Source organism: Geotrypetes seraphini, chromosome 5 (assembly GCF_902459505.1).
Source record: "Geotrypetes seraphini chromosome 5, aGeoSer1.1, whole genome shotgun sequence".
Lineage (NCBI taxonomy): Eukaryota > Metazoa > Chordata > Amphibia > Gymnophiona > Dermophiidae > Geotrypetes > Geotrypetes seraphini.
Window position 1 is genome coordinate 153,082,469 of NC_047088.1, and position 27,283 is coordinate 153,109,751.

At 42.2% G+C, this 27,283-nt stretch overlaps 1 protein-coding gene across 4 annotated transcripts in view; it reads left to right on the top strand.

Annotated features, from left to right (window-relative positions):
• The window catches only part of TRAK2 (trafficking kinesin protein 2), a 198,730-nt gene that overhangs the window by 122,793 nt on the left and 48,654 nt on the right, over positions 1-27,283 (top strand). For all 4 annotated transcript variants that reach the window (XM_033944580.1, XM_033944579.1, XM_033944577.1 and 1 more), the window contains 2 exons: positions 13,914-14,051; positions 19,684-19,763. In XM_033944580.1, coding sequence (XP_033800471.1) covers positions 13,914-14,051; positions 19,684-19,763 — 218 coding nt within the window. The remainder of the gene's footprint in view (positions 1-13,913; positions 14,052-19,683; positions 19,764-27,283) is intronic.

Here is a 27,283-nt window from a genome sequence, read left to right on the forward strand (position 1 = left end):
CTTTTTCAAGTATTTCAAGTTTCTTCTTTCCGTTCCTTACTTTTCTTTTGAAAATCAGTAAAGAAGAAAAGTAGAAAGAAATTTTGGACTTTCTTAAAAAAAAAAAAAAACCCAACAACTTGTTTTGAAGTTCAATGGCCCTCATGCATGTATCTGACTCTGGAGCTATAGATTAAAAGAAGATAAATACTATTGTTTAATGTCAAAAATTTTCTTCTTTGTTTTTCTATTTCAACATATAGGTTTGGAATTGGACTTTCAACAACTGGGACGTGCTGGTATATATCGATACCTTTATCTGCTTGCATCGGTGGCATATTAGCATTGAGTCTAGTTGATGCTTGCCTTTCTGTAACTGATATTTCTACCATGTCGATGCAGATGCATCGCAGTGGATAGTGCCCTGCCAATTAAGCATCGAGTCCATTTGATGCATGGCTTTCTGGGCGATACAGGTTATTATTTCTGAAGCATATTGCCTTTTCAGACACTTATGCTTCGACACCTGTGACACCTTTGATACCATTTGATGTAACATGGCCTTGGTGCCTCCTCTTCATCGATGAACATGAACAGGTTATTGGTGCCTCTTCATACATCGACCTGCATTGGTACCAATCCATGCTAAGTGTAACATATTCAATAACTGTATTTTCTCCAGGTTCTTCTTACATCGAAGCGTCGATTATCATCAAACCTTTAAACAGTTTTTTCTTCAGCACTACGGCAGCTACGTTGATGGTACCTGTCCGGGATGCATCATCGAGGAATAACTGGTTTCTCTTTCTGTGAAGGTTGTATCTCTTATTGGGCGTGCTTCCTCTTCTACCACTTGAGACCCTGGCAGCACCATTGATACCCACTCATTCTCAAGTATCGGTGCAGGATATTGGTTCCAGGGTTGAAGACTTATGCACATTGCTTCGCATCGTTTTCATTGACTATGACCTACTTACTCTTGATGCCTCAGTTGCTATTTGAGGGAGTGTTTCATCAGAGCAGTACCGAAGACATTGGTTCCATTTCAGCCTTTGTTCTTCAAGTCATCGTCAACGTTTATTTTCAGAGTGTTGATCTGTATCCAGAGGACACAGACACTCGGAGCATCATAGAAGCATCATCGTAAATCTGCACGTCAAAAAAATTCTGCATCGAGGCATTGACTTACTTCATCTCGTTGAGATTCTGCACTGATGCATCAAAAATTGTCATCGAGTCAGTTCATCAAAGCGTCGACGTTCTTCATCTAAACATAGTAGCGAAACACTGATGTTCTTCTTTACATTGAGGCTCTACATCAAGGTATCGATTTTGAATTTGCCTTTAGCCATGGCAAAGCATTCCAGCTCAAGTTTATTAATTTCCAGCAATCTTTGAACTTTATTTTCCTAAGGACTCCACTGCGCAAACTCACATAAGAAGGAAAATTGATGTTTTGTCACAGATAGCATTGTTGCTTATCTTGCAGCATCAGTATGGATCCAAAAGAATCAAAATTCTGCATCAACAACGATGATTTTTATCGGGATACTGCAACTGAAATCCACCATGGATGTAGAGTCTATAAGGTGGTCTTTTTCCTGTTGTCTGGACTCGATCACCCAAAGACTAATGGAGGGTGTAACATGGATGTAGAGCCTATTAAGTTAGATTCCTTACCATGTTAAAAAAAAAAAGCAGAGTAAGAAAAGCAGTGTCTGCCTTTGTACTTATACACTATCAAATGGACATTCTCTTTCTCCATGTTAACCAATGAAACTAAATGGTTCTCTGTTTTATCCTCTAACCAGGATCAAGTAACATCGATCCACTTTGCAAGTGCCTTTTCATACTACTTCAGAAATCCACCATGGGTGTAGAGTCGATAAGGTGGTTTTTTTCTGTTCTTTGGATACAAACATGCAAGCACAAGTGGCAGAATCTAACATGGGTGTAGAGCCTGTTAAGTTGGCTTCCTTTTTTTTTTTAAGTAAGAAAACAAGTAGTGTTTACTTTTGTGCTTATGCACAGTCAGTGGGCATTCTCTTTCTCTACATTAGCCATTGAAGCAGAATGGTTCTCTGCTTTATCTTCTAAGCAGGATCAATCAGATTTTTTATACTGAAACACACCTTCCACTGTACTGACAGTGTTATACAGTACTTTCCAGGAGGCTCATATAATTACTTTGAAGTATCTTTCCCTACATGTGTTTCTCCTATTGTTTATTGGATATTATCCACAACATCCTTTACTCTATCTCCTATTTTTATTCTAAAGGAACTTGGAGGTATGGGAAGAGGCCACAACATCCTTTTTATTTATTTATTTTGATTTCTATCCCGTCTTCCCAGTAGCTCAGAACTGGTTACAAGCCAACATTCACAATGGAAAATATTTTGGACAGTACAAGACTATACAGCAACTTAAGTACATTTTGGACAGTTCAAAGACTATACAGCAACTTAAGTACAGGAGAGTGCAGAAAGGAGGGGGAATATAAGGAGGTAAAGGGGTAGTTTGCAGTTAGAATTTCAGTTGAAGGGTCTTTACTGCTTTCCAGAAGGTCATCAGAGAGTTCTGTAGTCTGATTTTGGGGGGGGGGGGGGGGGGGGGGAGTTGGTTCCAGAGATGGGGGATGAAGTGGCTGTAGGAGCGTTTGCGGGCACTTTCTGACAGGAGAGACCTTCCTGGGGGGGGGATACATAAGTGCTTCTCCATTTCAGAGCGGATGTTTTTCTTTTTACTCCAGTTTATCTTAAACAGAATCTCTGGATCAAAGGTTTCAGTACACAGTCTAAAGTTAGAGAGTTGTATGTTCGAACATCAGTGTATACTACCCAAATTCTAATAGATAATTCTAGTCCTGTTCCTGCTCTGCATTCTGTACAGATCACATTCATAATTTTTCAGTTTCATTTTCAATCTCTGGCCAGAGAAAATGTATATGCTCAGGTGTAATTTAGCATATACAATTTTTAATAGCATTGCATAGTACCATTGGGTATTGTTGCAGTACTGAAATCAAGTCGTATCTTTGTCACAGGTCCTTTGGTTTTATATTGATCTTTATTCAGTGCATTACTGTTCTACTTGTTACACTCCTTTGCAGTATGCTGGGTTTTTGTCTAACATGTTGCATGTTGTAACCTTGAGACTATTTCTAAGTTGCCTCTTTTTTACCTCTCACATCTTTGTAAGACTCCTGTTTTGCAGTTTTTTCTATTTCTCATGAGAAGACTCAGAACTCCTCCATGGTGGTTCCGAAAGTCTGTAATCTTGATTCATCATTGGAATCATTTTAAATGACCTGGAAGTCTTTACTTAAAAAAAAAAAAATCTTCTGCTACAACCATTTCTTAATGGTCTCACAGAGTTATTTTACTTCTTGCTTTTACTAAGAGAAGGAGAGTTAAGGGCTCCTGCGCAGGAGCACAGTGGTTGGTCTGTTTGACTTTCTGCAATTATGTTTCTATATTTCTGTAGGAAATAGCATGATGTTTTTCTTCCACACACAAGATTTTATTATAAGTCTATGTTGGTTCTTGCTGATCCTCTTGTATTATGCTTCTGACTATCAATTTTATTCCTCTTCATTTTGTTTTTCTCAATAGCGTACTTCTCTATGCAACATTGAAGTTTCTCCTCACGGGAAAAAAAAACCCCACGAGAAAACATTAAGGCCCAGATTCTCTAAAAGTGCGTCCTGATTTTAGGCAGCTGTAGGCGTCCTACAGCTGTCTAATCAGCCAATCGGGATGCACGTTTTTAAAAAAAACAAAATGCTCCCCCAGGCAGGCCGCCTATATTGAAGGCGAGGCCCTGATTCTGTATAGGACGCCCGGGAGAGGCGTCCTATTCAGAATCGGCCTAAACTAAACCCCGATTCTGTAACCGGCGTCCATGTTACAGACGCGGGTTAGAGAATCGGGTTAGATTAGACACGGCCCGCTACACTTATCGCGGCAAGGAATCTCTCTGCCGCTATAAGTATAGCGGGCCGCGGCCTGTCCGATCGGATGCCCCCCCCCCCCGACACTACCGACTGACCGCCCCCCCCCGACACTACCGACCGCCCCCCCCCCCGACACTACTGATGCTGGCAGGAGAGTGTCCAATCCCTCCTGCCCGAAGACGGCACCCCCCCTCCTGCCCGAAGACGGCACATCCCCCCCCCTCCTGCCCGAAGACTGAACACCACCCCCCGGCGCTACCGATGCTGGCAGGAGAGTGCCCTATCCCTCCTGCCCGAAGACAGCGCACCCCCCTCCTGCCCGAAGACGGCGCACCCCCCCCTCCTGCCCGAAGACTGCACACCACCCCCCGGCGCTAACAACCCCCAAACTAACCTGTTCTTCGGGCCAGACGGTTCTTTCCCGTCTAGCCGGTAAGCCCGCCTCGTCGAAATGAGGCGGACTCGCCCCTTCCCGGCCCATCCCGCCGAAGCCTAAGGCCTGATTGGCCCAGGCTCTAGAAGCCTGGACCAATCAGGCCTTAGGCATAGCGGGTCCGCCCATCCCCACTAAATCTAAAGTCTGATTGGCCAAGTGGGGACCCGCTATGCCTAAGGCCTGATTGGTCCAGGCTTCTAGAGCCTGGGCCAATCAGGCCTTAGGCTTCGGCGGGATGGGCCGGGAAGGGGCGAGCCCGCCTCATTTCGACGAGGCGGGCTTACCGGCTAGACGGGAAAGAACCGTCTGGCCCGAAGAACAGGTTAGTTTGGGGGTTGTTAGCGCCGGGGGGTGGTGTGCAGTCTTCGGGCAGGAGGGGGGGGTGCGCCGTCTTCGGGCAGGAGGGGGGTGCGCTGTCTTCGGGCAGGAGGGATTGGGCACTCTCCTGCCAGCATCGGTAGTGTCGGGGTGGGAGGGCATCCGATCGGACAGGCCGCGGCCCGCTATACTTATAGCGGCAGAGAGATCCCTTACCGCGATAAGTATAGCAGCTGCGTCTACTTACAATGTAGACCAGCATTTTACTGGCCTACATTTTTAAGGTTTCTTCCTCTACTAGGGAGACGCGTAGGGCCACCTAGGTTCGCCTAAGGCCCTTAGGCGAGCTTAGGCGTCTTGCGGGTCTCCCTAGGCTCCCGGAGGTGCCTTCAGGCCTGCCTGGGGAGCATTTTTTTTTTTTAAACGTGCATCCCGATTGGCTGATTAGACAGCTGTAAGACGCCTACAGCTGCCTAAAATCGGGACGCACTTTTTGAGAATCTGGGCCTAAGTTTTTACTTACAAGAAAACATTGAGGTTGCCATTTCTTCTAGTGTTTTCTGATGTTGGGACCATTTTTCTAGAAGTATCTCTATTGCTTCCTAAGAAGATTCTATTCAGCACCTTAACTGTGCAGGCACATTGCCTTTTTCGTTTAGTTAGGTCACACAATTCTATGGTATTCCTTACCTTCAGTTGATGCCACTGACTCAGGAGTAATTTTATTTGACTTTTTTGGGGTAACGCATGGCTGAGCTCAGGCTACCCATGTTTCCTCTTCTATATTAAAGTATGAGGATACAGGAGTTCAATGACATGGGTTTGTTACTTTGATTTTCCTGTCACCTTCTTAGGTACTCGTGTTTCATGTAGCACTTATATTAGGGGCCACATCTATCTAGGCTCGTTTCTCCATTTCTTATTTTACTTGGGTACCAACTTCTGGTTTTACAAGAATATTAAACAAATCCGTTCATACTTTCCTTGTTAAATCTTTGAAGAGTTTTCATGCTTACTAACATTCCCCTTACTGTTTTTACTGATTTTTCTCATTTTAAGGCTTATTACATTACTTTTTCAGCCTGCGTGAATTGTTACAGAATAATATTACAAATATTTTATCAGGAGATGGTTTTTCTACACAGTAGGCAACTATGGGTGCCTTTTACAAAAGTACGCTAGCGTTTTTAGCGCACGCACCATATTAGAGCGTGCTACCCGAAAAACTACCGCCTGCTCAAAGGGAGGTGGTAGCATCTAGCGCACACGGCATTTTAGCACGTGCTATTCCGCACGTTAAGACCCTAACACACCTTTGTAAAAGGAGCCCTATGTCATTCTATCGCCTTTTCTAGAATAGTTCCTCTTTTTTATCCTCTAAAGCTATTCTTTTCAAGAAAATCATGCTTTTGTTTGATTATGAAATTCTTTCCCCTTTTTCATTCGTATCTACTCAGGGATAGAACTGGTTTCATCTGTTAATTAAGTCAGCTACTCCATATAGGTGCATTAGCCAGTAGCCTCTCTCATTTGGTTCTTGAATCTTTTTGGCGTCTCTTATCGCATATATTTAGATTCAACTGACTCTAGGAAGTCATTTATTATTTTTCAACCTCAATGCATATAGGTTTTCTTGGCATCCTATGTTTACCTCTAGTAGAGCATGGAGTTCCTTTATTCATTTTTCCATTAGGTTCTTTTCCTTCCTTGCCTCCACACTCTCACATCAGACTTTAGGTCTAGATTTTTTGTGAGGCAACTCAAATTTTTCTGACTTCTTGGAATCCAATTCATCTTCCATCCCTTTTATTGAAGCTAAGGTGTCCCACATGTGAGAATATGCTGCCTGCTTGTCCTAGGAAAAAGCACAGTTACTTACCGTAACAGGTATTATGTGGAGACAGCAGGCAGATATTTGCACATCTCACCCACCTCTACTAGTTGGCTTCTTCACTTGGGCACAGAACTGAAGACCTCGTGAGCTGGCGTCAGGCAGGAAGGCACTCGTGCATGTGCGGTGCAGGCATTGTCAAAGCTTTGAATTCTTAAAGTGCGTAACATTCCTTCTTTCCTGCTGAAGGTGGTTTTGGCATGCCATGTCAATCAGGAAGTCAGATTGCTAGCGTTCCAGGAAGCAGAACCGGATTCTAAGGAAACTGGATGTGAGAAGAGTGCTTCTTAAATATCTTGAGGTTATCAACAAGTTTAGGTTTTCTGACCACCTTTTTGTGCTGACCAATCCAGCTAGGCAAGGTGCACCAGTTTCCAGGTGGATCCTTAGGACCATTTCATCAGCATACATTGTTTGCAGGAAACAGTCCCCCATTTCCATAAAGGTACATTCGACCAGAAGTGTAGCTTTGTCATGGGACAAAGCTAGGGCAATCTCCCCAGAGAGATTTGTAGGGCGTTGACTTGATCTACTCTACATACATTTGCTAAATTTTACAGAGTGTATGTGGTGGCAAGGGAGGACTCTGACTTTGGGTCCTCAGTACTATGTGCTGATGCAGTCATCCTGCCATGGATTTCTGGGACTGCTTTTATACAACCTGCTTGTCCAGATTTGCACTAGAATTGCACTAGAAAAAGAGATTAGGTTCTTACCTTGCTAATATCTTTTCTAGTAGATAAGTGTGTCATTCTGGACCCCCACCCTGTCATTTATTTTCTGAGCATGCTTACTTTCTCACTCTGAATGTTCTTCTCTAAGCCTGTAACTTGGATGCCAGTCAGACCTAAAGGCCATGAAGAGTCTATTACTGGTGTACATTGGGGTACTAATTGAGCTCCTTTAATGCTTCAGTTGGCATGTTTGTTTCCATGTTGGATTGTTGTTGGTTCTTATATTTGCACAGATGCATTTGTTGCATCGATTAAAACCAATGTTAGCATCATATGATTTTCAAACTGTCTTTTTGAGACTTGACTACTGTAATGCTCTTTATCTCAGAATAACGAATGTTAGATGTAAAGCATTACAGGTTACATAGAACACGGCAGAAAGACTGATAATGGGGGTTTGTCAAAATATGACCATATTTTGCCTCATCTCCAAAAACTTCACTGGCTACCAGTCGCCTTCAGAATACAGTACAAAGTTTCAATGATTTGTCACCAATTTCTGTACAGAAATATTCCAGAATTGATTAAAAATAACATGTCTAGTTACATTCCGCAATGATCCTTGCGTTCTGAGAATTTGCCTCTGTTGAAGGCGACTGTGAATCCAAGGTTGGTTGATACTGGGGGAAAAACTTTTTGCTGTGTGGGCGTCAAGACTTGGAACTCTTTGGTAGGACAGATACGGATCTGTTGTGAGAGAAGTATGTTTAGAAAATTACTTAAAACCCAGTTATCTGTTGATACTTTCTTTTAGTCATACTTTTTATGATCCGGAGTTATGATATTAATCTGCATTCTTGACATCTTATTAACTTTTACTTATTTTAAGCTTTGTTTTTAGGCAAACTCATGATAGTACTTCTTAGCTATAAATTTTAAAATTTCTTTGTATGTTTAACTTATTGTGTTTTAAGATTATGTATGTACATCTTGTTAACCGTTTAGTTGGATGACCAAGGAATAAAGGGAGCGCTAAAGAAGGACAAAGCAATCACCAACAGACTGAACACATTTTTTGCATCTGTATTTACCGAAGAGGATATACACAGCACACCAGAACCCATCAGGCTATATGCTGGAAGTGAAAACGGGAAATTGACAGTGTTAACAGTCAGTCTAGAAGAGGTATGCAGGCAGATTGATATGCTTAAGAGCGATAAATCCCCAGAACCAGATGGCATCCATCCGAGAGTCATCAAGGAACTGAAAGGGACCATAGCTGAACTGCTTCAACTAATAGCCAATCTGTCGATCGAATCAGGAAAGATTCCGGAGGACTGGAAGGTGGCGAATGTTACACCAATCTTCAAGCAAGGCTCGAGGGGAGATCCGGGAAACTACAGACTGGTGAGTCTGACCTCAGTACCGGGAAAGATGGTAGAGGCACTGATAAAGGACTTTCAGAAGGCGTTCAACAAGGTTCCGCATGAACGACTACTTCGGAAAATTGCGAACCATGGAATCAAAGGTGAAATACATGGATTAAAAACTGGCTGGAGCATAGGACACAGAGAGTGGGGGTAAATGGACAATACTCGGACTGGAAGAGTGACACCAGTTGGGTGCCGCAAGGCTCGGTGCTTGGACCCGTGCTCTTCAACATCTTTATAAACGATCTGAACATAGGTACAATGAGCGAGGTGATTAAATTTGCAGACGATACGAAGTTATTCAGAGTAGTGAAGACGCAGGGGGATTGCGAAGATCTGCAACGTGACATAATCAGGCTCAAGGAATGGGCTTCGACATGAGGTTCAACGTGGATAAGTGTAAAGTGATGCATGTTGGTAACAAAAATCTCATGTACGAATACAGGATGTCCGGGGCGGTATTTGGAGAGACCTCCCAGGAAAGGGACTTGGGAGTTCTGATCGACAAGTCGATGAAGCCGTCCATGCAATGTGTGGCGGTGGTGAAAAGGGTGAACAGAATGCTAGGAATGATAAAGAAGGGGATCACAAACAGATCGGAGAAAGTTATCATGCCACTGTACCGGGCCATGGTGTGCCCTCACCTGGAGTACTGCGTACAGCACAGGTTGCCATACATGAAGAAGGACACTGTACTACTCGAAAGGGTCCAGAGAAGAGCGACTAAGATGGTTAAGGGGTTGGAGGAGCTGCCGTACAGCGAAAGATTAGAGAAACTGGGCCTCTTCTCCCTCGAACAGAGGAGATTGAGAGGTGACATGATCGAAACATTCAAGGTACTGAAGGGGATAGACTTAGTAGATAAGGACAGGTTGTTCACTCTCTCCAAGGTAGGGAGAACGAGAGGACACTCTCTAAAGTTGAAAGGGGATAGATTCCGTACAAATGTAAGGAAGTTCTTCTTCACCCAGAGAGTGGTAGAATGCTGGAACGCTCTTCTGGAGTCTGTCATAGGGGAAAACACCCTCCAGGGATTCAAGACAAAGTTAAGACAAGTTCCTTCTGAATGAGACTCTGCGCTGGTAGGGCTAGTCTCAGTTAGGGCACTGGTCTATGACCAGAGGACCGCCTCGTGAGCAGACTACTGGGCATGATGGACCGCTGGTCTGACCCAGCAGCGGCAATTCTTATGTTCTTATGTATAGAAATTTTTTAAATAAATAAATATTTGTTTTATTTAGAGCAGAACAGACTTGTTAATTAGAGAAGTTTCTTTTTTTTTTTTTCAAAGTATTTTTATTGAGAATGGCAAAAGGTCCGGACAAGCGACCAACTTCACCTACATTTCAGGGGGGGTGGTTCTTGCCTGCATGGGAACTAACTGTAGGTGGCAGTAGAACCCTCTGTGAAGTAAGAGGGACAGAAAAAATCCAGAGTGGATTCCTTTTGCAAGACTCACTGCTATGGGGAAATTACCCACTTGTCCAGAATGACACACCTATCTACTAGAAAATATATTAGCAAGGTAAGAACCTAGTCCTTTTTTTTTTTAACTGTTAAGCAACTTTACTTCATTGATTAAAACTGTGGGGCTGCAGCATTATAGAAAGCACTATGCATAATCAGTGAAAGGCATGTATAAGAGGGCTGTTCAAAAAGTACGAGGGCTAAAAAGTATCAGACCTTTATTCATAAAAAATACTTGTTTTCAGATCCAACAATCTTATAATAATCTCGTTCAAAGTAGTCCCCTTGGGCTGCCACACACTTCTTCCAATGGTTCTGCCACTGTCGGAAGCAGTGCTGGAACACCTCTTTTGAGATTGGTCGCAACTGGTCCATCGCGTTCTGCATGATGTCTTCTCTTGACTGAAATCTGGTCCCTTTCAGGGGCATTTTCAGCTTGGGGAAAAGCCAGAAGTCACACTGAGCCATGTCTGGAGAGTAGGGAGCCTGAGGAATCACAGGTGTGTTATGTTTGGCCAGGAAACTCTGTATTAAATGTGAAGAATGGGCAGGTTTATTAGCAGCTTTGGCACGAACTTCGCTGAAATTCTCCTGAAGCCCAAATCCTCAGTCAAAATGGAATGAATGGATCCAACGCTGATGTTTGCCTCGTCTGCAGGTTCTCTGATTGTGATTTGACGATCCTGAATCACCAGGGTCCTCACTTGGTCAATGACTATCTCATTTCTGGATGTTGAGGGCCTACCAGAATGTGCTTCACTGATGTGCGGCCATCTCTGAAGCGGTTGTACTACTCCTTTATCTGTGTGGTGCCCATTGCTTCGTCCCTGAAGGCCTATTGAATCTTGCAGATTGTTTCCACTTGGGAATCACCAATAGCGTTGTTCAAATTTTTCTGTCATTTTTTTTCAAAAAAGAAAATCCAACAGTGCTCACTTACACTTCCTCACTCATCGGCGGTCTGCCGGCGACTGACAGCTTCTGTAGGCAGGAAAACATTTAAGCATGTGCATTAGGGTCATCAACATACGTGCACCAAACCATGCTTCCCTAGCTTTATTTGTTTATGCAAGAAAAATTAAGGTCTGATACTTTTTGAACAGCCCTCGTACGTTTCCAGCAAACTTTGGAAGAATCTCTCCATTTGGTGTGGCTATATTACAATGTGTTTGAACTGGTATCTTCAGCAAACATCTGTTACAGATAAGCTACTTTGCTGTGAGGTTGGTGGGAACTACTACATATACCAGTATAAAAACTGAATACTGCTACTCAGGGAAGGAATGGGTCTAAAAGACAAAAGCAGCAAAAGAAAGGCAAGTGAGATGTCGATACTATCTGATAATTTATTACAGTAATAATAATGAACAGTCTTTAACACTCAAATAAAGTCTCTAGGAATATCTCAACAATTCAAACCCGCAGGATAAATCACTTAAATGTTCCTTTGAGGCGGCGTCCTGTTGGAACAATGTCCCGACTAGGAACCCAGTTTCGGCATATAAAAAATGCCTTCAGGGGACACTGATATATATACTTGTGCAGAACTGTCGAAGATAGTAGTATGCAATCAAAAATATCTGAAACTGTGTCAGTGTCTGGTGATCTCAGAGAAAATCCGAGTCCGGTGGTGGTTTTCTGTCTTAGACATTTATCTTTGGGAAATTGCAAATAGGAATTATATCCCTTGATGCTTTGTTTGTCAGTTGGTTCATAAGAAAAAAATTGTTATAAAATTGGCCTGAAAATCATTCCTCGTCCCATAATGTCATATTGAATTGCACAGTCAACAAAAATCGAATATCAATATCAAGTTAACATTGGTACCCACATATTCAGTGGAATTTAAATGTTGCTGAAATGAATAAAAATATCTGATTAACTTTAGGGCAACTGTCATTACCCACTTGAACTAAAGATAAATTTAAACCGTGTCCCCAGAATCCCTTCTGCAACCCTGTGGAGCAGAGGGGACTTTTAACTAGAGAGTTGCGCGGGGACAGAAATCCCACCCGTCCCCGCCAAAGTCCCACCCGTCCCCGTGAGGAATCCCTCTGTCCCCACCCGTCCCCGCGAGGAATCCCTCCGTCCCCACCCGTCCCCGCGAGGAATCCCCTCCGTCCCCACCCGTCCCCGCGAGGAATCCCCTCCGTCCCCGCGAGGAATCCCCTATGTCCCCGCGAGGAATCCCCTACGTCCCCGCCCGTCACTATAAACTACAGAAATAGTTATTTCATTTAATTATGCTACTGAATTAAAGGCTCTGGTAGAAACCCATTTACAAATAAGCAAAAAGACTTTATTAATTTGGAAATATTAATTGGGAAGAATACATACTTTGTAAACGGGTTTCTACCAGAGCCTCTAATGTTTATAAATTTTTATCAACACAACTAATATACTACTTTATCCTTAAGCAAAAAATAAAAAAATAAAAAATTTTTTTCCTACCTTTATTGCCTGGTTTCTGCTTTCCTCATGTTCTCATTCAGTTCCTTCCATCCACTGTCTCTCTTCCTTCTGCGTCTTCCATTTCAGCGGCCTTCTCCCCCCTTAAGCGTCTTTTCTTCTCCACTCCACCTTTCCTCCCTCCCTGCCTCCACCTTTGTGGCGCTTTTGCACCCGACCGACAACAGAACAGGCCCGGTCGGACAAATCTCCCTGTCCTGTAGCCGCGATCTAAATTACCTTCTTACAGCAGCTGGAGTAGTGAAGCTGCTGTAAGAGGTAATTTAGATTCGCGGCTACAGGGCAGGGAGGTTTGTCGGCCGGGCCTGTTGTCGGTCGATCGGGGGACCTGACCGGCTGTGCACATTCTTCGGGGCGGACCGCCCCCTCCCCCCTCTTTCGTTCGCCATTGTCTTCTTCCTACCTGCCCTGCCGCAGCCGCACACAGCCGACCGGAAGTCTTCCTGATGTCAGCGCTGACGTCGGAGGAAGGGAGGGCTTTGCTTAAGCCCTCCCTCCGACGTCAGCGCTGACATCGGGAAGATTTCCGTTCGGATGTGTGCTGCGACAGGGCAGGTAAGGAGAAGGAGACTACCCTCGCGGCTCGACCAACCCCGCTGCGATCCAACCCCGCAGGAACCCCGCTACCCTCGGAGGCGTCCCCACGGGATCCCCGCGACCCTAGGGGGCGTCCCCACGGGATCCCCGCGACCCAAAGGGGGAACCCGCGGGTCCCGCGGGATTCCCGTCATCCCCGTTCCCGTGCAGCTCTCTACTTTTAACCCTGTAGATTTGGCTGAGTAACTCCTAGAGCAGTGGTTCCCAAACCAGCCAGTCAGGTTTTCAAGATATCCCTAATGAATATGCATGAGAGAGATTTGCATACCTGTCACTTCCATTATATGCAAATCTCTCTCATGCATATTCATTAGGGATATCTTGAAAACCTGACTGGCTGGGGGAACCACTGTCCTAGAGTATCCAAAAACATATTTTGAAAAATCAATTAGTCCTTGATAATGTAACAGGGAGCAAACACAACTGGATTTTCAAAACTTGTTAAGCAGTAATTGAGATTAGAAAAAAGTCAAGTTTGATGAAAAGAAAAAAAATCTGAGCGCTCAAAGTTGGTCACATGCGGCTGCCCATACCTTGCAAACTTTTGTTTTAATTATATGGTGCACTTAAAATTTGATTACACCTCTGCTTTCAGCAAGTTTCACTATACCTTTCCCATCGCCTAGTGTAACACAGCATTCTTTGTATCCTTCAGTATGAAGCAGACTATTCATAAAAATTGTTATTCCTTCCACAGCTGCATGAGTTGCAAGATCGGAATGTCGAGTGCTTGGGGATGTTAAACGAGTCACAAGAGGAAGTAAAAGCACTGCGAAGTAAATCTAGCCCTGTAGCTATCCTCCAACACTCCCAGTCATATTCAGGGTTTCCTGTGGTAAGAACAAAACTGTCTTCAGACACTCTTGCAAATTAGCCACATGCATAAATCATCTTCATTTGGGAGCTGATTTTATAACATGATTCTCGTGTGAAAAGTCCATAAGGGGACAAAAGCATCTTATACTGTATTCCTGTTTTAATGTTTTATAAAACTAACAGAGGTTCTGGCCACTAGGTGGCAATGTCATATACCGTATTTTTCACTCCATAAGACACACTTTTTCCCCAAAAAAGTGGGTGGAAATAAGGGTGCATCTTATGGCGCAAATACCCCCCATAGGCAGCACAGGCACAACACACACCCCCTGCCGTAGACATCCCCCGGAACCTTTTTATATAAGTCCGTTGGAGCTTTCTGCACTCCTGCCTGTCTCCCTCGCTGGACGGCTGTTCTTCTGTTCGGGCAGAGCAACGCAGAAGGCAGACGCGTGCTGTTCGCGTTCCTGCCTGGTCCGGCACCGCTCCCTGATATAGCTGCCGTCAGTTCTCATGAGTCGCGAGAACTGATGACAGCCAAACGGGAATGGCGCAGGAATGCGAACAGCACGTGCCTGCCTTCTGCGCCGCTCTGCCCAAACAGAAGAACAGCCATCTAGTGAGGGAGACAGGCAGGAGCATGGAAAGTTCCAACGGACTTTTTAAAAAAGGTACCGGGGAGGGGGGCTATGCTGCCTACTGGGGGGTTGCCTGTGCTGCCTATGGGGGTGTGTGCCTACGGATTTTTCACTCTAAGACCATGTACCAGCCTACCACTAGACCACCAGAAGGGGGTACAGGGCAGGGTGGTGAGAACTGTTTTTTTTTTTTCTTGGGTTTTCCTCCTGTACAAGTGGGGTACATCTTAAGGTTGGGTGTGTCTTATAGAGCAAAAAATACAGTAGTTGAATACAAGAGATGTTTATAGGGTTTAAATGATGTAATATCGTGTTCTTGATGTTAAATGGAAAAATGAATAAAGAATTTGAAAAAATAAAAGAAACTTCCTCCATCATGGTGCTATAAACTCTTTAATATTCCTAGCCCTGGATCGCCCAAGAAGGTGCAGCTGCACAATTGAAATGTTTTTTCTTTCTTTAAACAACTAATAGTATATTTTAGAAAATCTCCAAACTTTTACTTAGGGACAGATTCTCAAAATTAAAATATGTCTTTAATGTGCTTGCTAAACCGGTTCCAGCAAGTTTAGCGTGCATGTAATTTAGCGGTGGATTATTAAAATGGCTTACCATCTTTTCCGAGGTTTCTAGTAGTCTCTGACACTGCCATGCAAATGTAGTACAACGAGGTTGTTAATATTAAAATGAGCAATCCGAGCGATTCTTTATCATCGCTGAGTGATTCTCTAACCTCATTGTGCCACATTTGCGGACAAAATTTGCAGACAGATCTGAGCTATCATTGCCTTACTTTCTTATCAGTGCCTGAGCGCTGATTGGCTCAGGCAGTGACAGGAAAGTAAGGCTTGACAGCTCAGACCTACCTGCCGTCAAGCAACCCCTCCCCCCTGACAACCCTCTCCCCGGCAGCGGGATAGATGCCCACTTCATCCTGCTGCCAAGCAATGCCCCACCCCCACCCTTGGAGTGGGAGAGATGCCCACTTCCTCCCGCTGCCAAGCTTGACTTCAACGGCAGGAGAAAGTGGGCATCTCTGCCATGATGTGGAGATTGCTTGACTTGGAGGGAGGAAGTGGGCATCCCTCCTGCCGATCTTTGATTTGGGGGGGGTGTTGGTTGTTTTTTGTGTGTATGTGTGTGTTTATTCTGCATATGTGCCTATCGCTATCGCCAGCGATGGGCACATGCAAATTTAGCAAATCTTCGCAACTCTCCGCCAACCTCAATTCCATGTGTGTTTTTTAGAGAATTACTCGCTACAATAACAGCTGTGACATCGGCCCATCAGTTTTGAATGTGAAGTTTTGAGATTCTAGCCCTTAGTGAGCTGACAATTTTTGTCTTTTTCTTTTTATAATTTTGAGGCTATGGGAGAATTTCAGGAGAAGCATAGAATATATTTTAAAACAATAAAATACCTTATAATGTGCACTAGGAGCTGTTGATACATTAAGAATAGTAGTGGTAGGCATTTGTGTACAAGAAACCCCTTCACTCCTCTCTGGTAACTTAATAGTTTTATTTGTATACCAAAGAAGGAAATGGGAGGGCAATTATTTTTTTAACAGTAGGCACAGTAGCTTGAGTTCAGCAGGAGTCATGAAGTTATGCTCTTCTCGCACAGCTCTAGCTGAGCTTTACTAAATTATAAACCAGTGATTGTTAACCTTTTTTGAGTCACAGACCCCTTTAAGAATCTAATCCAGAAATATTCACATAAACACAATTTTGCATACCATGAATATAATAATGTACTTTATTCATTGAGATTTGATTGTCTCATACATATGACATACACATAGTATTATTAAACTTTAAAGTAAACAATCTAAAAAAAACTCTTTATACAAAAAGTAATGACTATTTGTTACAATTATAAAATACAATCCTCTTATGCAAATTAAAACAGATGTACTACTATTATATTTTCTGCTACCATTACTACTACTATAGCTACTCTCATTATCTGTGAGAAAAATCAACAGTACCAAGATTATAGTGAATATAAATGTTAATTTTTATCTGACCCTCACGGACCCCAGGTTAAGAACCCGCTGCTATAAACTGAATAATGGGCTGAGAAGATTTATAAAATTAAGAAGTGAGTCTAGAGTAAAAGGTGCATACACAAACTTTGAAAAACACCTATTGACTATTTTTGACAAAAAGATTGAATAAAAAAAAAAAGTATAGAAGAACCAAGAAAGCTAAGGAAATGAGCATAATTTTAAGAGTCTTTAATAGTTTTAGAATGAATGTACATACAACTGTGCTAAGGAAGGGAAAGCAAAAGAATCGGATTCAATATACAGTGGTGCCTCGCATAAAGAACGCCTCGCACAGCGAACGCTGCACACAACGAACTTCATTTCATGATTCATACAACGAACTTCGTTTCACACAATGAAGTCGCCCGAGCTTCCACGATCGCTGCCGATGTATTGCATCCTTCCGCGCAGGCACTGCAGGCAGTCGTTAGTCACTGCGCTTAACGCGTTTCACATAACGAACTTATCGCATAACAAACTTGCTCCTGGAACGAATTAAGTTCGTTGTGTGAGGCACCACTGTACAGAAAAAATAGAGGAGTGGTTTGAACTTGTATTCAGAAGACAAGAGGAGGGTATACAAAATTTTGTCCTGGGAGCCCAAAATTAACATCAATGCTTAGATAATGACATGAGGCCCTTCTAGTCTACTTGAGTTGTTGTTGTTTTTTTCTTTATGCAATGTTGTAGACCTGGCATATCTATCAAAAATATTTCAGAAAATAGATGATAAAGAGGTGAAATAAAATTTCAAGCAATGTACCTAATAGCTCTAGTACCGTATTTTCACATAGATAACGCGCACCCGTGTAAAACGCGCACACGGGTATAGCGCACGAAAAACACAAATTTATGTACAGAAATTTTTATATACCGCGCGTGCTGCCCGACTCTCCTTTCGCCCGCCCCGACTCTCCTCTGGCCACCCCGACTCTCCTTTCGCCCGCCCCGACTCTCCTCTCCCCCTTGAAGTCCTGTCCCCACTCTGAAAGCCTGATGCCCCCCCCCCCCCTGATGTCCGATTTCCCCCCCCACAGGACCGCTCGCACTCCCACTCCGAAGGACTGCTCGCACGCACCCCCACCCCGAAGGACCGCTCGCACGCACTCCCACCCGCACCCCCACCCTGAAGGACCGCTCGCACCCCCACAGCCTCCCGACCCCCCCCCCCCATCATGTAGAAGCTCCTACCGGTGTCCTGCTGCTTCCTCTTAGCGGTCCCGACTCCCCGACACGATCGGGGCAAGAGGGAACTCAAGCCCTCTTGCCCCAGCCAACCGCGGCACCCCCGACACGATCGGGGCAAGAGGGAGCTCAAGCCCTCTTGCCCCCCCCCGACTCCCCAACATGACCGGGGCAAAAGGGAGCCCAAGCCCTCATGCCCTGCTGACTCCCCAACTCCCCGACAATATCGGGCCAGGAGGGAGCCCAAGTCCTCCTGGCCACGGCGACCCCCCTACCCCCACCCCGCACTACATTACGGGCAGGAGGGATCCCAGGCCCTCCTGCCCTCGACGCAGACCCCCCTGGCCGACCCCCACGACACCCCCACCCCCCTTCCCCATACCTTTGTGTAGTTGGCTGGACAGACGGGAGCCAAACCCGCCTGTCCGGCAGGCAGCCAACGACGGAATGAGGCCGGATTGGCCCATCCGTCCCAAAGCTCCGCCTATTGGTGGGGCCTAAGGCGCCTGAGCCAATCAGAATAGGCCCGGGGGCCTTAGGTCCCTCCTGGGGGTGGGGCCTTGGGCACATGGTCGGGTTGGGCCCATGTGCCTCAGGCCCCGCCCCCAGGTGGGACCTAAGGCTCCCAGGCCTATTCTGATTGGCCCAGGCGCCTTAGGCCCCACCAGTAGGCAGAGCTTTGGGACGGATGGGCCAATCCGGCTTCATTCCGTCGTTGGCTGCCTGCCGGACAGGCGAGTTTGACTCCCATCTGTCCGGCCAACTACACAAAGGTAAGGGGGTGGGGGGGTCGGCTAGGGAGGTCGCGTGTCGGCTGGGGGGGGCGGTCGGAGGTTCTTGGGGGGGGCGGTCGTTGGGGGGAGGGGGGTTTGCGTCGAGGGCAGGAGGGCCTGGGATCCCTCCTGCCCGTAATGTAGTGCGGGGTGGGGGTAGGGGGTCGCCGTGGCCAGGAGGGTTTGGGCTCCCTCCTGGCCCGAACAACTAGCGGGGGGGGGTCTCCCGGGCCAGGAGGACTTGGGCTCCCTCCTGGCCCGATATTGTCGGGGAGTTGGGGAATCGGCGGGGCAAGAGGGCTTGGGCTCCCTTTTGCCCCGATCGTGTCGGGGAGTCGGGGGGGCAAGAGGGCTTGAGCTCCCTCTTGCCCCGATCGTGTCGGGTGTCGGGACCGCCAAGAGGAAGCAGCAGGACACTGGTAGGAGCTTCTACATGATGGGGGGGGGGTCGGGAGGCTGTGGGGGTGAGAGCGGTCCTTCAGGGTGGGGGGTGTGGGTGGGAGTGCGTGCGAGCGGTCCTTCGGGGTGGGGATGCGGGTGCGTGTGAGCGGTCCTTCGGGGTGGGGGTGCGAGCGGTCCTGCGGGGGGGGGGATGAATCGGTCGTCGGGGGGGGGGGAGAGAACTATCTAAAAAAAATTTTGTACAACGCGCTCATGCGTGTAACGCGCAAGGGTGTGCGCGGTATGTAAAAACCACGTATAACGCGCGCGTTATATGCGAGAAAATACGGTAATCCAAGTCTTATAACTACAGCATATGTATCAACAAAAATGTCTTTGAGGAAAGACAATCATTTGATAAGGCACATGAAATCCATGCTTGTTTAAGCTGTAAATGGAAGGAATGACATTTTTATCTTGATTTACAAAAATGCCGTACTGCTGAAAGTATAATGTGCCATTTGGGAATAAAACTAAGCTGTATTACTTGTAGGGGATGAAGCCCCAGATTCCTCTTGCTAGATTTGGATATGAGGTGGGCTAAAATCTGTCGTCTTTCACAGGATTCCCTGGCAGCTGAAATTGAGGGAACTATGCGCAGGGAGCTCTTTATGAATGAAGAGTCCTCTTTTGGTGAAAAGAAGTAAGTTCAACTTGTTTGTTGTCCACCTAAAAGTATTTTCATGATATCCCTATTTATTTTTGCCTTTTTGGTATTCACAGGAAATTACAGTTTTGAGATAAATATGGTACAGAATTATGTAGTTAGGCTTGCAGATTTTCTACTTTTTGTTTGGCCTTACTTAACCTGATTCTTGAAATTTATAGAGCTCAGAACGCCTTAGTTGATGTAGAACAGTTTATTGCAAACTGTGTGCCTCTTGAGATATGAGGTATGCCACGAGACGCTGGGGAGGAGGAGAGGAACCCATTCCAGCTGACTGTCTACAGGGCTCGCAACAGTAGGCAATCAGCCAGTGCCTCGCCTCTCCATGCGTGTTCCCTGCCGGCACCCCCCACTGGCAGCTCATGGCCCATCCGGAGGGCCTTTGCACATGCGCCAATGTTGACGTCACGCATGTGTGTGATGTCATCACATCAGCACACGTCTGGATGCCTTGAGCCACGGCCACTATGTTTAGTGTGCCGCAGCTAGTGTTCAGGAAACTTTTTTTTTTTTTAAGAAAATACACTGTATGAAAATATATGTCTATATTCTGAAACCAGAGCATAAAACAGTAACAATAATTTGATTCTACTTGTTTAGGCAATATTTTTGTCTAAAATCCTTAAGAACTAGAGAAAAACAACAAAGCACATGCAATCTTATATATTTTTTCTGTCTTTACCCATATATCATTTTCCAGTGCAATAGGTGAGACATTCTTGACAGTAGGGTTATTTCCCTTTAGTCAAATGGTTGCAGAAGGAAAAACCTAGAATGTCTCACCTATCTACTGGAAATGAGCTTACCAGACTAAGTACATAACCTCTTTTTATAATTTATTGCAAATGTGGAAGGAGGAAAATGTCTGAGTTTCTCTAATCGCCAACATGTCTGTATATATTTTTTATTTATTTGTACTGAAACTAGAGAAAAGAACAGTTTTGGTGAAGCATAATACAACTTTAGGCAATAGAAGCTATAATGCTCCTAGATTCTATGTATGGGTCAAGATAGCAACATGCTACTATAGCTCCACCACCGAGCACATTAAGCATTGACAGCTGGTCACCTTTTTTTTTTTTTTTTTGTGCCAAAATGGTGAAAAAGGGGAAAGTACTTTCCTTGATAATCTTCTTTCTAGTAGATAGGAATATTACTCTTGAACCTGTGGGTTGTATACCTCTGATCATGAGATCTGGTGGAGAGAGCCCCACTTACGTTTTTCTGCTCCACCTTCTCTCACTCTGGGCTGTCCTGTAATCTTTCAGTTTGTATCAAAGCAGATTGTCAGCCCTAGAGAAGAAACATAACAGGGAGGAATACAAGTCTGTATTACTAAATGGTGTATTACTAAATGGTGAATTAGTTGATGTAGTGCTTCATTTTACAGAAACGGAGGAAAATAATGTAGCAGTACTTCTGAGGGTGTACATAATTAGGTACTTTTTAAGCTCCACCTGTAGGATTGCAAACATATTTTCAAAGGAAAATTCACACGAGGTTTCTGTTGAAGATGCTGGGGGATGTGGACAGCCGGATATAATGCACCCATGGGAAATAACAATTTACGTGCAGGAAAATCTTTGAAAATTGCTCTCTGCATGCCTGCTAATTAGAAGACATATATGTATTCTCACAACAGACATGTTTAATACGTGTTTTGTTCACCTCTTCCTTCCCCTCCACCCTCAAAATTTATATCTACTTTATGCTGGAAAAGCATTACCTCTATAATTCACTCGAGACCCACTGTACAAGAGTACTGTCTGGACTTTTTTTTTTTTTTAATTCTTTATTCATTTTCAATTCAATTCCAATATAGCACCATAATATCTAACACATAAAATCTAATAGTGTATAAAACAAAAACCCCCATCCACTCACCCACCCATCCACTTCATCACATTTTCAACCAAAATTTAAATTGTTGACATGACGCATTAAGGTGACTTAATTTCTTCCAGCATGATTCAATTAGTGTGTTTATTAAAATATTTGATATCCTGCCATTACAAAAACATCAAAGGGGCTTACAATAAAATACAACATATAATAATACGAAGTTAAAAGAACACCAGATATTGATAGGCAAGAAATAAAAACATTCAATATAAAGCCAAACATTCCAATCTATTTCCAGCTGAAATAATCAAACCCATGCATTAGCCTCAGAGACAGCCAGACCAGTCAGTAAATAATGTTACTAGGATGTATTAACATTAAATGTAATTTGAAAAAAATAAGCTTTAAGTAATGCTTTAAATTTAGAATATACCAATTCAGAACATAAATTTGGAGGCAGGCCATGCAAAGCATAGGTGCTAAGAAAAAGTACACAGCTGTCTGGGTAGATTCATAGTGGGCATATCGACGGGAGGGGAGAACTAATCTATGTGAATCCAATGAATGCAACTGTCTAGAAGGGGTGTATGGAATGGTGGTGTCTGCCAAATATGAGGGTACCCCACGATGTAAAGCCTTAAAAGTTAAATATAGAATTTTGAATTTATACCTGTACTGAACAGGAAGCCAATGGAGGCTAATTAGTAACTGTGTAATATGATCACACATTTTAGCTTTGCAAAGAAACCTAGCTGCAGTTTTGATGAGTTTGCAACTGTTGCAAAGAGGAATCTTTTACTCCACAAAAAATAGAATTACAGTAATCTAACCTAAAAATTACAAAGGTATGCAACAATGAATAAACAAAGTCCAACATAGATGAAATGGGACATATCCTTCTTAACCAAAAAAAAAACAAACCCACCTCTTTTCACTACCTGAGATACTGCACCTTGAAGGATAGGGAAGACTCAAAGGTAACCCCCAGATAGCGAAAATATTTTACAGGAACTAAATCTATTCCAAAAATATTTATTAGAATTGTAGGAACTGAAAGAAAGCCTGTAATCCAGTTTTTGGTTTTTTTTTATTCAAGACAAGTCCATGAGATGAAAGCCAGGACGCAATTGATACTGTGCCAGATTTATATGATGAGGTTGCACTGAGAAAATTAGAAGAATATCGTTTGCATAAATAAACACTTTTATTGTCCTGGATTAAAGTTGCTAATGGACTTTAAAAAATATTAAATATTTGAGGACTTGAGATAAAATTATGCTAACAATTTCTTTTTTTTAATATCGTTATTCCTTTTTACATTATACAAACAAGTGTACAATAAATCAAGTCATACTATACATTCTTCACTTGAAACTTTACAATCATCTTATACCATAAATTACCTCCCCTCCCTCCCTTTACAAATATTTTTGTAACTACTCATCCTAATGTCATAAAACCCACCCATCCACCCTCCCACCCTATACATACTAAATGGGGATAAATTCATTTATTTATTATAGTAATCAATTAATGGTCCCCACACGTCTTTAAATTTCTTATAATATCCTCTCTTAATCGCCAATGTTTTTTCCACTTCATACACATGACTCACCGAACTCCACCAGAAACAGTAATTCAACCCCCTGTAGTCTTTCCAATTGTATGTTATTTGTTGGATGGCAACTCCTGTTAAAATAATTAACAGCTTATTATTATTCGAGGAGATTTGACTTTTGGCCCTCATAGACATCCCAAACAAAACTGTGTCATATGACAGGGCCACATGATTCTCTAACATACAATTTATTTGTCCCCAGATCAATTTCCAAAAATTATTATTAAGAGGACAATAAAATAATAAATGATCTAGGGTTCCAGCCTCAAGATGACAATGCCAACATCTATTAGACTTAGAGCAATCCAATTTTTGTAAACGAACAGGGGTCCAGAGTGCTCTATGCAACAGGAAAAACCATGTTTGCCTCATAGACGCAGACAATGTACATCTTATCCTCCAAGACCAAATACGTGGCCATTGAGATGCATTAATTTTATGCTTAATCTCAATGCTCCAAATATCTCTAAGTACAGTCCTTGGTTTTTTATTTAAATAGCCAGATAATGTTTTATACCACTGCGCGGCCTGGTGACCCAGAAAATCTGCCTGGAAGCATAAGAATTCTAGAGTAAAATGAGTATTTAAAGACTTCCATTCAGGGAATCCTGCCTAAATGGCCTGCTTCAATTGCAACCATTTATAACTTTGTTTTTTATCAAGACCAAATTTATGTTGCAATTGTGAAAACTCCAGCAGCTTACCATCATTAATAACATCATTTAAAGTACGTATTCCTGCCTCAATCCAATCCTTCCAGACAATCATAAAACCGCCTATTCGTATCTTGGAGTTCAGCCATATGTTTTGACAAGTAGATTTTTGAATAGTAATAGGAGTTAAATTGTTAACATATTTTAATGTTGTCCATGTGTCCATTAATATCCTATTGGTTTTCCTTATTCTAGGCATTTTAATGCTAAGCAGATGACGAAGCCTGATAGGAGACATGAGCTGCCACTCCAACCATAACCAATCTGGAAGCTTCTCCATGAGTTCTGGGAGGACCCAATACATACCTTGGCGCAAGATATAGGATTGATGAAACCTATAAAAATTTGGAAAATTTACCCCTCCCTCCTCAATTGGTTTTTGTAAAGTCACTAGAGCAATTCTTACAGCTTTACCCAGCCAAATAAATTTACTAAGAATATTGTTTAATTTTTTATAAAAAGAACCCTGAAAAAAAACTGGTATCATTCCCATTTGATAGCAAACCACAGGCAATATCATCATTTTGACAGTTTGAACTCTTCCCCACCAAGATAATTGTAAAGGATTCCATTGCTCACATAACTCTGTTACTTTTTGCAATAAACTTTTTTCATTCATTATAATTGTCTCATCAAGTGTATTTTTTATCCATATACCTAAGTATTTTATTCCTTCTTCTTTCCATATAAAAGGGAATGAATCAAATAATCCTTTTGTGCAATGCACATTTAAAGGAAGAACTTCTGATTTAGTCCAATTTATTTTATATCCTGAAAACTTTCCAAATTTTTCTATCAAATCCAATAAATTTGGAATGGTTGTTTCAGGATTCCTCAAATGAAGTAATATATCATCCGCATATGCAGAAACTTTATATTCTTTATCCTTATGCGGTATACCCTGTATCTCCTCTTCCTGTTGAATAGCTAGTAATAAGGGTTCAAGCACTATATCAGAAAGTAAAGGAGATAGAGGACATCCCTGTCTAACTCCCCTTTGCAATTTAAAACAATCAGAAAAATTATTATTGATATATAATCTAGCAACAGGAGAGCTATACAGTGTTTTAATCATTTGTATAAATCCCGAACCAATACCAAACCATTCCATGGCCTGATACATAAATGTCCATTCCACCCGATCAAAAGCTTTCTCTGCATCTAGAGACACAGAAAAAGCAGGATCTCCAATTTATTTTGTTAAATATAACATTTGCAATGCCAATCTGGTATTATTAGAAGAGTGTCTCTGAGCAACTAACCCTGTTTGATGCATACCAATTATGTGAGGAAGAGCTTTTGCCAAACGTATAGCCAAAAGTTTGGCTAATAATTTACCATCCACATTTATCAAAGAAATAGGCCTGTAATTTGAAACCAGCATGGGATCTTTATTTGGCTTCGGCAAAACAATAGTTAATGATTCTGCCATAGTGCCTGTTATACAACCTTTCTTTAGTTGATTCTGATATAAATTTAATAAATGGGGTAAAAGAGTATTTTGAAATGCTTTATAAAACTCTACTGTAAAACCATCACCACCTGGAGCGGTCCCCACTCTAAGAGACTTCAATGCTGTTTGTAATTCTTGTAAAGATATTGGATTTTCCAAACTTCTTTTTATATGATCAGGAATCTTCGGACCTACAATATTATTTAAAAACTCTACACCATCTTTTTCTTTACTTAAATAAGACTCAGAAGAATACAGGTTTTTATAATAATTTAAAAATTGTTTTAAAATAGGACCAATCTGAGAATGAATATCACCTTTTTCATCTTTTATTGCATTCATTTTCATCTTTCTTTTTTTTCACTTTAAGATAATTAGCCAATAATCTTCCCGCCTTATTTGAACTACCATAATACAAAGCTTGCTGACATAGAATATTTTTTTTTAGCCAATTTAGAAGAAATCTCATTGTATTTATATTTTGCTTTTAATAAAGCTTGTAACGTAGAATTCTCCCACTTATTAACCAATTTCGATTCTAAGTCTTTTATTTCTTGTTCCACTTCAGTAAATTGCTTATTTAGTTGTTTTTTAGAATAGGCTGAAAATGATATAATTTGCCCTCTCATCGTTGCCTTAAAAGCATCCCATATTATTTCTAAAGACACTTCCTCTGTAATATTATTTTGAAAATATTCATCAATTTTTGATTGAAATTCTTCACAAAATTTTGGATATGCAAGCAATGCATTATTAAATCTCCAGACAGGCCTAACATTATCTGGATCATTAAAATTTAAATTAATCCACACTCCACCATGATCTGATCAAATTATTGGTTCTATATAGGCTTGAGTAACATCTTGTATTAGCCCATCAGAAACAAAAATATAATCAATTCTGGAAAAAGATTTATGAACATGTAAATAAAATGAAAAATCTCGATCATTAAAATGAAGAATTCTCCAAATATCCTTTAAATTACAAGAATTTATAAAATTTTCCAACCCTAAAGATTTTAAAATTTTACTAGGTTTTTTATCCAATAAAGGGTCCATAACAGCATTAAAATCTCCTGCCACTATCAAATTATTAGCAGCCAGTGATAAAATTATTGGTTGTAGAGTTTTAAAATATTCAATTTGATTCGAATTAGGGACATACACATTAAATAACGCTACGGTATTATTGCCCATACTCATGTTCACATGTACCCACCTTCCTAATTTATCTGCAGCCACCATACTAAATCCTGCTGAACATTTTTTATTTATTAAAATAGCTACCCCAGCTTTTTTCCCCACCGCCGGTGCAAAAAAACAATCCTTCACCCAATTACCAATTAATTTTTTTGATTCATCTCCATTAAGGTGAGTCTCTTGTATGAAATAGACATCTGCATTCTGATTTTTTAAATATAGCAATGTTTTTTTTTCTTTTTATCAGATGGTTGAGACCATTAACATTTAGTGAAAGAATCTTTAGAGTCATTATGTCAAATCAAACCAATAAACCAAAATATTCTCAACATCAATATTATATCCTCTTTTCCCCTTTTTAAAATTATTATTAGACCCCCATCCCCTCCCCTGTATCCCTCCCTATACCCTTAATCCCCACCCCCTCCCTTCCCTCCCTTAAATTACATGCCAGCTTTGAAACGCATACCTTGACTAGGCAATAGATAAACTCCCCACAAGCTATATTTATAATTTCTAATCCATTAGCCAGATCATTATAATATTAAATGAAAATCACTTTATCAAACAAGACTTCTTTATCAAGGATTACCTCCTCCTTTTTTTTTTTTCCTTTCTCTCATAAACCATCTTTTCCCTACTCACTAGGGATAAGATATCTTTGTAATAAA